This window comes from Delphinus delphis, chromosome 18 (assembly GCF_949987515.2).
Source record: "Delphinus delphis chromosome 18, mDelDel1.2, whole genome shotgun sequence".
Lineage (NCBI taxonomy): Eukaryota > Metazoa > Chordata > Mammalia > Artiodactyla > Delphinidae > Delphinus > Delphinus delphis.
Window position 1 is genome coordinate 5,636,777 of NC_082700.1, and position 11,642 is coordinate 5,648,418.

The 11,642-nt window shown below is 37.2% G+C and overlaps 1 protein-coding gene across 3 annotated transcripts in view; it reads left to right on the plus strand.

The window, feature by feature from the left end:
• The window catches only part of PAN3 (poly(A) specific ribonuclease subunit PAN3), a 116,312-nt gene that overhangs the window by 89,136 nt on the left and 15,534 nt on the right, over positions 1–11,642 (plus strand). For all 3 annotated transcript variants that reach the window (XM_059995922.1, XM_059995920.1, XM_059995921.1), the window contains 5 exons: positions 2,794–2,955; positions 3,524–3,640; positions 3,728–3,829; positions 6,971–7,136; positions 8,228–8,318. In XM_059995922.1, the coding sequence (XP_059851905.1) occupies positions 2,794–2,955; positions 3,524–3,640; positions 3,728–3,829; positions 6,971–7,136; positions 8,228–8,318 (638 nt within the window). The remainder of the gene's footprint in view (positions 1–2,793; positions 2,956–3,523; positions 3,641–3,727; positions 3,830–6,970; positions 7,137–8,227; positions 8,319–11,642) is intronic.

An 11,642-nucleotide genomic window follows, 5' to 3' on the forward strand; every position in this document is an offset into this window, starting at 1 on the left:
ATTTATTTCCTGTAGATCAGTGGTTCTCAGCCAGGAATGATTTTACCCCTCATGGGTCATTGGGTCATTTGGCAACGTCTGGAACATTTTTGATTGTCACAGTTGGCAGCGGGGTGCTACTGGCTACTAGTGGGTTGAGGCCACAGATGCTGCTAAATACCCTCCAGTGCACAGGACAGTCCCCGACAACGAAGGATTGTCTGGTCCAATATGTCACTAGTGCTGAGCTTGAGAAACTCTGCCATAGGTTTACCATGGTGAGCCTCAGACATTCAGTATCTTAGATCCAGTCTGTCATTCTCTATGTTCTTTGAGGGGACGTTGGGTTGAATAGAGGAAAGACACTAAAATTTTCTTTATCATTATTTTTAATGTTATTTGGTTGAACTGAGCCCCAGACTAAATATTGGGCTGAATTAAGGAGTGCATTTGTCTGGGATCTTCCGAGTTGGTTTTCTTTACTTTGATTTTTGATGCCAAACAGTGATTGAGACACCCCTGTTCCCTTTATTGGTACTTAATTTTGTGCATTTGTTAAACTGAACTAGAAACGAAGAACAGCAGAACAACAAATGAATTTTCCTGTCTATTAAGGGAAACATTTGGTTTTCAAGGTTAATATTAGGCCACATATGATTATTTCAAAGTAGACTGGGAAATGTAGGGTTAAAAGATGATTTTCCGAAAAAAGGTTAAAATCAGGATGTACAGATATAAAAAGGAGAAAGTACTAAAGATTTTATTTAAGTTGTGAGGGAGCCAATCCTGTATTACAAAACACATCATAGATGAGGAATATTGGAACAAATGTGTAAACTGTCTTTTCCACAGGGGAGGAGGGAAGTCCGTCGAGCCTTCACCAGACAGCATTGCCTATAGACGAGAATTATCTTGCAGTGCGGTATTTATCAGTTATTTACAGCTTAACAGAGGTGTAAAATATCTCCCACAGAATCAGACGCCAGAGGGGTTATCCTTTAGACAGTGCACCGTTTTCCACTGAAGCACAATTGTTTTCCTTCAGTGTGTAGAATTCATGACTTGCTTAAAAGTAGACAGAGGGAGAAGGGAGTTCAGCGCATAACATTTTTAGCTTATTGTGGCCCTCACACAGTCTCTTTGTCACACTGATGCTCTGAGTACCGGTGTTTGGTGTAGTAAATTTCAAGTCCTTGTTGTTGGTCTGTTAGCTGTCTCACCGCTCTTTCCATTTGTTTTAGCTCACTGGAAGCAGTCTCATCCATCATTTTGTAGTAAACATGCCAGATCTTCTGTAAGATCTTTCCTAATATCCTTGGAACTGGCTTTCCTTTCCATGGCTTTGTATTTCCATGTGTAGTGGTTCTCAAAGCACGTGACCCAACAGCAACTTTTCATTATCACCTGGGAACTTGTTAGAATTGCAAATCCTTGGGCCCTGGTTTAGACCTACTTGCTGACTCAAAACTCTGGGCATGGGACCCAGCAAACTGTGTTTTAACAAGCCTCTCGGTAATTCTGAAGGGTGCTAGGGTTTAAGAACCAGTGCCATGGTGAATTGTACTTTTTTAAAAGCTATTTTGCTTGGTACTGTATTGTTTTATGTAAATCTCAATCCTTTTTCTCTAAGCCTCTTGATAAGAACCCGTATTTCATTAATATGTGTTCACTAATACATAGTGGATACTCAATATATTTCTACTAATTTGAAATTAATTCCCTTATTAAGTGCTCCTTATCAAAAAACTAGGAAACAACATTTATTCATCATTTGTTTCTTTGTGGAAATTGAACTGATTGTTCAAATAAAAAATAGTAAGTGGGCAAAAGTTACAGCTATATTCACTTGTGTGTATATTTCCCTTATACCGCCTTTCTTCCATAGAACATGCCTTGACCTTGGTTTGAAAGTTAACAATGAATTGATGTTTGTTTTTCACTACGGCCAAAATTCGATCTAGGGGTTAAGAACACAAGACTACGGAATCAGAATCCTGGGTTTGCATCTCAACTATCTCTCTAGATGTGTGATTTTCACTTTCCTTGTTTATGAAATAGGGAATCCTATCTCATAGAATTGTTTCAAGAACTAAGAGATAATGAGTGTAAATATTTGGTAAAGGCAGAGGGGTCATTTTGGACCTGTCTTCTGGAATTTCTTAATGACGTTTCACTTGTATTTCTTAATAGGAAATACAGGGGAACATGGCAGGCATAGTGGTAAAGCTGTTCCAGTTTTTTTCTTTTGTGTTTTGCTAGGTATTCAAACTGTGCTATTCCAATGAATGGTTTGAGAGTTTGATACAGATTGCTATATTTGTACATATAAATCGATATACATACACAGACATATTACATATACACTCCAGTTTATTGTTATTTGTTTTCAGTTTCTTTAAAAAAGAATTTCATATACTTAACACCATTGTCTAAATATGTTTTTACAAAATAAGATGTTTAAAGACAAAAACTGTCTTGATTTTTATTTTACATCAGAATCAGAAATGGTTTATCTCATAAGTGATAATGCGAATTGTTTCTAACAGCTGAGAAACAAGAGTGGTGTGCTATTATAAAAGACAAATATTTTTGAGTGCCTGAAATCTAGTTGTTCTTTTGTTGTTTTATAATGCCTGTTTTTATTGATAGTGAGACGAGTGTGTCCTATAGAATTGTTATAAATGTTGACACTGTTCTAGAATACAGTGTGTTTGATATCTGGTTTATAGAGTTGGTTTCTTCTTCATTACTTTGAGATCTGAGAGATTTGTGAATGTCTGCAAGTTAAAGTCATCTTCTTATGAATTACTCTAGCAGTCCCTACAGAAGTTGACAGCTACCATAGCCTGTTCCCTCTAGAACCACTGCCACCACCCAACCGGATACAGAAATCAAGTAATTTTGGATACATTACGTCCTGCTACAAAGCTGTAAATAGCAAAGATGATCTGCCTTATTGCCTTCGGAGGATACATGGTAAGGAAGATAAATTATCCTCTTTTAGGAGCATATTAGTGAGGCTAAGATTATTCATAGATTCCTAAGTGAGTTTATTTAACATGAATTTAAAGGATAATACATATATTATTTCATTTGGAAATTAGTATTTCATAAGTGATGTATAACGTGGCTTTTTCTGCACATTTCTTTTTTTAAAAATTAATTTATTTATTTTTGGCTGCGTTGGGTCTTTGTTGCTGCGTGCAGGCTTTCTCTGGTTGTGGCGAGCGGGGGCTACTCTTCGTTGCGGCGTGTGGTCTTCTCATTGCGGTGGCTTCTCTTGTTGCGGAGCACGGGCTCTAGGCGCGGGCTTCAGTAGTTGTGGCTTGCGGGCTCTAGAGCTCAGGCTCAGTAGTTGTGGCGCACGGGCTTGGTTGCTCCGTGGCACGTGGGATCTTCCCGGACCAGGGCTCGAACCCATGTCCCCTGCACTGGCAGGCGGATTCTTAACCACTGTGCCACCGGGGAAGCCCTCTGCACATTTCTGATGAAATAAGGGGGAGATGTCATTTACAGGTTAGCAGAAACTTTTTTCTTTTTTCAGGTTTTCGTCTTGTTAACACAAAGTGCATGGTATTGGTGGACATGTGGAAGAAAATCCAGCACTCAAATATCGTGACCTTGCGTGAAGTGTTTACCACTAAAGCTTTTGCAGAGCCTTGTGAGTGACTTGTAATGGTCTTTTTGCTAGTGGGCTTCATTATTTGAAGCCAGATTGCAGTAATGAGTGTTTGTGTTTTATTTTAAGCTCTTGTGTTTGCATATGATTTCCACGCTGGAGGAGAGACTATGATGAGCAGACACTTCAATGACCCTAATGCGGATGCCTATTTCACAAAGAGAAAGTGGGGTAAGAAAAAGATTCAAGCAAGCTGTGTTTGACAGATGCCTTTGCTCTGTGGAAGAGTAGTTTTGTATTTTAAAACACATGTAAATTTAGCCCTGTAATCATTCAGCGTAAAGACCCTATTGCATTTAAAAAAGAAATACCTTAAAGAAATGGAGTCAATATGTAACAATAGGAAATAACATGTTACGTACATGTATAGACTGAGATGAAGGTGGGTTATGAAAGACTCGTGTAAATACCTGAAATTTAAGTAGCTGAGAATACGATAAAAGGCTTTTTTTCCTCTTAAAATTTTTTTTCTTTAAAAAATATAATGCTTTCTGGGGCTTCCCTGGTGGCACAGTGGTTCAGAGTCCGCCTGCCGATGCAGGGGACGCGGGTTCGTGCCCCGATCCGGGAAGATCCCACATGCCATGGAGCGGCTGGGCCCGTGAGCCATGGCCACTGAGCCTGCGCGTCCGGAGCCTGTGCTCCGCAACGGGAGAGGCCACAACAGTGAGAGGCCCGCGTACCACAAAAAAAAAAAAAAAAAAAAATATAATATAATGCTTTCTGAATAAAGATGGTTTGGAAAATTCAGTAAATTGAAAAGTAATCCCTGTAACTTCACCACCCAAAGCACGTCTCTTGGTATATTTCTTTCTAGTCTTGGTTTTTTGTTGTGTTTTGTTTTGTTTTGCATACTCCAGTGTGCCGGTGTGTCATTTATCAATATGTAATTATTTCCCTAAACAAATGCTTTTGCTTGAAGGTGGGATTCTGTGTTCCTTAAGGAGCTAGTCTTCAAAATAAATTTTCAGGTAACTTTTACTTAAATGGGGAATATTTTCTTTTTTTGCCCCTTTCTAATATTTACTTAAAGAATTGTTTTTTAGTTCAAATATTGCAAAGAACCAAAATATTTTAATTACATCCTAACAAATGATTATTAAAGGGTAAGTTGTTTCAGAGTAAAAATAAATCCATTTTGTTGTGTCTATTAATTAGTTTATGTTTTGGGGTCAAGAAAAATGTATGTATCATTTTCTTGTATGGGGGCAGGAAAGAAACATTACATTCTTGGCAGTGGTTTTTAATTTGTTAAAGATTTTCCTGAATATATCCTGAGAGGAAGTAAGGAGGGAGAAGACTTGAGTCCACATTCCAGTATCTTTAGGATCATGACTCCTTTAAGAACTGGCATTATGGATAAAAAATGTATTCTGTTTACTTGTAACTGTGCTTTCTGACAGTTGAAAGAAGAAAGCTGTGGTTACATGGCTGTTTCACATTAAAAATCTGGTCGCATAGTGTGGTCATTTGTTTCCTTTTGCCATGTCATCTGTAGCACATACATAATTTTGTTGAAGGGGATGTGGTGTAACTTTTCCTACAGATGAATATAGCTGTAGTTGTTCAAGTTTATTTTAGTAATAACACCTGTGAAGTGACTGTTGGCTTTAATTTACAGCTGGGTTTCTCAGCCTCAGCACTGCTGACATTTGGGGCTGGATAATTATTTGTGCGGGGCCGTTCTGGGCATCGCTGGGTGTTCAGCTGCATCCCCGCCATCTACCCACTAGATGCCAGGAGCAGCCCCTCCTCCAGTTGTGACACCAAAAGTATCTCTAGGTGCCTCCAGATGTCCCTGAGGGGCAACACGGACCCCTGTTGAGAACCACTGATTTATAGCACTCCTTTCCAGTTTTTTTTTTTTTTTAAATCTTAATTCTGTTTTTTGGTGTTGGCTGACTATTTGATATATTATGTTTACATTTTCCTAGGAATCAGTTCTTTTTCTAGTATTGTTTGAATGGTAGTAACTTCCCTAAATGTACCATATATACTTTAATTTACAACAATTTATATAATACAAGGCAATCCTCTGTTTTCCCAATATGAATATTAAAAAAAGAAGGAAAAAAGAGCCAGTGTTTGTGTAAACTTATAGAGACATAAATGGAAGTATAATGCTTTCTTATACTATTTAATTTGTTAATTTAAAACAAACTAAAAAATCGCATATTGTAATAAATATTCTAATAAGAAAGTGGCAATAATAATAGCGTACCATATAGGGACTGTGATAAGAGGTTTAAAATGACATAATGTGGGTAAAGTAACTAGACAGAATCTGGCACACAGTATGCACTAAATATTTGCTATGAATATGTAGCTATAAATATTTGCTATAAATATTTCTTTTCCTTACTACCACACTTATTAAATAGTTTTATTTAAACTCTTCGTGGTTGTCTTTGATGTTGTCTTGACATTTATCACTAGAGCTACTTTTTGAGTCATCTGTCACTGTTTTCCAGATGGTATTATCTTTAGTTCTGTCTAAATTGAGGGATAGCAGTTTTTGAATTTTGTGTTTGCTCTTCCTTATTTGCTATTTATTATCTCCACAATTAACCATTTAACTGTGTTGCTTTTATAACTGATTCAGAAAAGGTTTGTTTACAACCATATGAACACTTGGATTTATAAAGTCATATTCCCTGAAATAATTACAAAATCAAGATTAAATTTATACGGCTTCTCTTCTGCTGATTAACAGTGACCCAGAAAGTAGTATCAAGAAGCACTTAACAAGAGTTGATAGAATCAAAAGGATTACTTTTCGTGGTAGACCAGATCATTTTTGTGTTTCTTCATTACACATAAATGACCTTCAGTGTTTTACATTTATGTTTTCTGTGAATTGGATGTCATTTCATCTAACTGACTTGGCTATAATAGGGGAGGCTGAGCAGTATGAGGAGAATAAGAAAACACTCAACATAAATGATGGTAGAGACTTTTGTTTCCCTCAAGCCACAGGTGTGTAGTTGCCACACACCTGAATGGTAGTATAGGCAAGGGTTAGCCACAGTTTAAGAAAGATAATCTCTGCAGTTCCTGTTTTTAATCTGAGCTCATTTATTTGGCTCACAATTAAGTATAAATTCTTACTTTAAATAATTTTTGTGCAATAATTATAATGGTCACAGAAAAGAGAAGCTCAGTGAGAGAGCTCTGCTGCTGCTAACAATATAAAGGTATAATATCATAAATAAGAAAATTTGGGTTTGTTTCTTAAATTCTTCTTGCTTTGCATGTTTTAGTCTTTTAGTTAATTATTTAAATGAAGATGCCATTTTTTATTTGCTTTTATAGGTCAACACGATGGACCATTGCCCAGACAGCATGCTGGATTATTGCCAGAATCTCTTATTTGGGCATATATTGTCCAACTGAGCTCTGCATTGCGTACCATTCATACAGCAGGTTTGGCATGTCGAGTTATGGACCCAACAAAGATTCTGATAACTGGCAAAACAAGGTACTAGCATTTTGAGTTTTGGCTTCTTTATTGAGCATCTAACCTATGACAGCTTAGTAAGCATAGCATGATGATTTGTTTTAATTCTACCTTTTCATATATTCCATCCAGAAGAACTGCCGTGACTTTGAGTTCATTTGTAAGTTTTCTTAAAATGTTGAATTCTTAATAAGATGCCTGGTTATTAACCAAGATCGTGTGAGGGTTTGGGAGGTATGTATGGTTAAGGTTGGGGGGATAGCAAACAGTGTCAGTACAACTTTTCTGTGTACAACTGTGGTTCTCACATTTTGTCACGAGTCCCAGTATTCTGGAGGGCTTAGCATAGGCTGTTGGGCTCCACCCCCAGTGTTCTCATTCAGGAAGTCTGGGGCGGGGCCTTAGAATTTGCATTTCTAACAAGTGCCTGGGTGACTGATGCTGTTGCTGCTGATTGGGTTTCATGCTTTGAGAACCAGTGATAAAGGGTTAAGTAACACAGACCTTGACTTCACTAGAGTTTTATTTGAGTTGCTGAAATTTTGAGAGTTGTCTTGGGTAGCATAGCATAAAGAGCTTAAGGTCTAGTACCAGGTTACCTGGGTTCATTATCCTGGCTCTGTTAGTTACTTAATTAACATCTATGTGTTCAACAGTCTGTGAGACAGGTACTATTATTATCTCCATTTTCCATATTTGTAAGGTACCTGCCTCATAAGATTATTGGGAGGATCAAATGAATTACTACATATAAAATGCTTTGAATGTGCCTAGTACATGTTAAGAAGCTAACTAGTTCTCTTTTCATGAATAACTAATAAAGAAGCAGCTCGGTTTGGTGAAAAGACCACTGGCCTGGTAGTCAAAAGATGTGTTATAGTCCTGGCTTTATCCATTCCTGACTTTTATAACCATAGGCCTGTCACTTGATGTCTGTGATGTCATCTCTAAAATGGTGATTGATAGAGGTTATGGGGGGTAGGACAGGAGGTAAGACCGGATAGGATTCTGAGATCCCTCCTAATATCATAAGAAATGTTCAATTTCCAGTAGTATATAATTTTTTTAAATCTCATTTTAATTATTTTCTTTAAATTTTCTGGTCTTTAAAGGTTGCGAGTAAATTGTGTTGGAGTTTTTGATGTTTTAACATTTGATAACAGTCAGAATAATAATCCATTGGCATTAATGGCTCAATACCAGGTGAGTAAGAATTAACATGGATACTTAATAACTTAAGGCTTGATTTTTTTTTTTAAGATAAATTTTGTTTATTTTGAAGTTTTTCAGGGTTTTAAGTCTAGATTTCAGTTTATGCTGGGGGTGGTCTCTATGCAAACTTTGAACGTGTATTTTCTTAATCCCTGTGCTGTGTTTAGTGTAGAGCCCTTATACGTTGGCATATACAGAATTAATGACAGTGTCAGAGACTCCAGCTGTTTGAATGAAAATGCATTTATTTGACAAGGAAATTTGTCCTCAGCATAGATTAAAACATTAATTAGTCAGCTGAATGAAATATATTAAATGACATTTTACTTTTTTTTCACTTTTTAGTGTGTTAAAAATCACACCTGTTATTTTTACTTTTAGAATAGTTGTCCCACTATCAATCCAAAATTTTTATTTTCAAAGGAAAATTTTTGTATTGCTGTTTTCTAAATGATTTTTTTTCTTTTGCTTAACCAAAGCCTATCACTCACTTCTTGTACATTATTAGAATTTGGTTATAGTCTGACTTCATCATAATATTGTGGACTTAGGTCCCATTTTGTTCTTAGCTATTTAGTTTTTATTTCTTGATTAACACGATGTGTAGCCGAGTGAGAACCTACCTCTGCAAGGAGCATTGAGTGTAGTTGCTTTTGCTTTGATTACCCTGTGCAAGTAATGTAGCGATTTAAAGTAAATACTTCGTATCATTCAGTTTGTATTCATATTTTTTGGAGGGTATGCAGTTGTCATTTTAAGACAATGTTAGTTTCTTTCATGTAAGAAATCTTTGTTGTTTCTGAACATGTATTAACTTACAGAGGTTTGATGTAAGGCAGAATCTCTTGTTTACATGGAGAAGCAAGGAGGAGAATACCTTCCCTTCCCACTGTCCTTCTCATTTCATTCTCTTTTCTTGAAATCTCTGAAAGATTTAAGTTCACTTTATGAGACAGAATTTCAGAACAAAAGGAAAGGCCAGAAGGAGAAGTAGAGTCCAGGTAGTTTTTAGTATTACAGTTGATTCATGCATAAACCTCTTCCTTTGCTACTGGACCGTGGACAGTGCAGTCCCCAGACTTAGAGCCACTCATCACATTCAGTTGTATGCAGCCTTTACCCAGCTTCTTCCCCTCTGCTGGTGCCCACCTACCCCCAGCAGCAGCCAAGCTGTTCTGGTTGGTAGCGCCATCTAGTGGGATCTCCATGGAAGAAACTGGCTACCCACCCTCCCAGCCCCCAGCCCCCAGCCCCCAGCCCTAGCAGCTTTCTTCTGCAGAAGGGAATTTGCTCCCTCTTTCTTATCCAGGTTGGTTGTTTCTTAGCTGTTTTCCTGCTTATCTTCTGTCTTATACTTAGTGCCTAACTAATTGGCTCTGAAAATTTTTCTTCATAATCTTTGTGCTCCTGAAAGTGACTGGTTATTGACTGTTAAAATACTAGTGATCTTTATATATCCAGGAAAATAATGTTAAACTTTTAAAGAGAAATCAGACATTATTTAGAACCAGTGCCATCAACCTCTATTGCAAGTATTTGGAAACCCCATGTTTCCAGTTTTGTTTTTTACGTGCAGTCTCACGGTATCTCTTCAGTCTTTTCTATTCTGAATAGTTCCTTTTTCTTTTTAATTACTTGTATAAGATAAGACTAGTTTGATTTTGTTTTTCTGTGAGTATCACATCAGTGTTGTTTTCCATTTTTTATTTGCAAATGTCCGTTATTGGAGTTACATTATGGGTTGTGTAGTTAGTTACCTTGAAAAACAACGCTTCATAAGAAAAAATAATCCCAGAGTTTCAAAACAAATAACTTTAAAGTAAGGATTTGGGGCAACTTGGTAAGTTAGGAACTGCCTTCATTCATAAACTTGGGCTACTTTCAACCAGTTGTCACCCTCCCTTTATTTTTCAGCGGTAAAAGTTGTATCAGGTTTTCTTTTCTTTCCTTTTTTTTTTTTTTGGAGTGGGTATATATGTGTAGATTTTCCATGTAGCTTATATAGTAAGGTAAAGGAGAGAATTAAAGGTAGTCCCAAACGGGGGATTGTGATTTCACAGAGAAGAGGGTACATGAGAAAGGAGTGCATTGTTTCTTGTAGTCTATTTTTCATAGTCTGTTTCAGACACGTGAATAGAGACTGACTTTCAGTAAAATGGACATAAATAGAGCCATAGATAGAATCAGAGAAAAATCAAGAAGTCAAGAATCAGGAAGAAACTGAAAATGAGTTGGGGGGAAAACCTCCAGAATTCAACAAATGGGGGGCAAAGCCAGATGGAGGTAAGAAGCAAAATAACAAATGGAAAATTATTTAGCTGGGAAATAAGGAAAGAAGAGTTACTGAGTTTTTACGATGTTAAACTCTCTTAATTAAGCAGGACTTCATTAACCTCTTTTATTTAAAAAGATCAGTTCTGATTTAGTCTGGATTATGAGACATGTATACTCTATTTCTAAAAGTGGGTATTCCCACCTTGAGTCAGCTTCAGAAAGGTGGCGTTTACACTCAGAATCAGATGGCCTTATTTTTTATACCCATAACAGTCCTTCAGCTGTCTTGCACTTTGGTTTTCCTATCTCATAACAGGGAATAACGGAATGTTCTAGGTGGGAGGTTTAGTTACAGCATCAATTCAGGGTGGAGCTAAACTGAAGATTTTACTGTTTGAGGGTTGGGAAGCTGTGTGTTGCTACATGCTGCTGAAATACTTAAACAATAACAAGCTTAACTTTGCTGATGACATTGGACTGAAACACTTGTAGAAGTTTACAGTTAGCTTTTACGTGTACTGATTTCTCTCGATCAGCATTTTTAGGATTTCATTAATATAACTGTGAATGTTTTCCTTGATCTTGAGAATGACCGTGAGGAACCCTTCCTGAACTCAGTCACGGCAGAGCCATCCGGAGAACAGAAACGCCACAGTATTCGCGCCCCTCTCCTTGTCACCTTCCCCCCTGCCAGCCTGGGCCCCTAACTCTGCCACTAATGAAGTTTCAAAGTTTCTCTGGCATGAATCCTTGGCATCTCTTTTCCTGATAGATTCAAAGCTGTTTGTCTAATCAGTTGTTCCGCTGATTATAGGATCTCAGGCTCAGCGTCAGATTCATATGTGCTAGATTTGGATAAAGTTTTAGATTTGAACTGTTTAATGTTATCTTAATAATGGAGTTTGTTTTCCTTTTATGCTTTGCTATTTGGGTAGAATGTTGTTAAGGATAGCTGTATAGTCCTAAAGTTTCATTAGTGATTGCCTTGAAATACTCACCTGATTTTGCAAATACACCATTTATAAACTTCCACGAAACCAG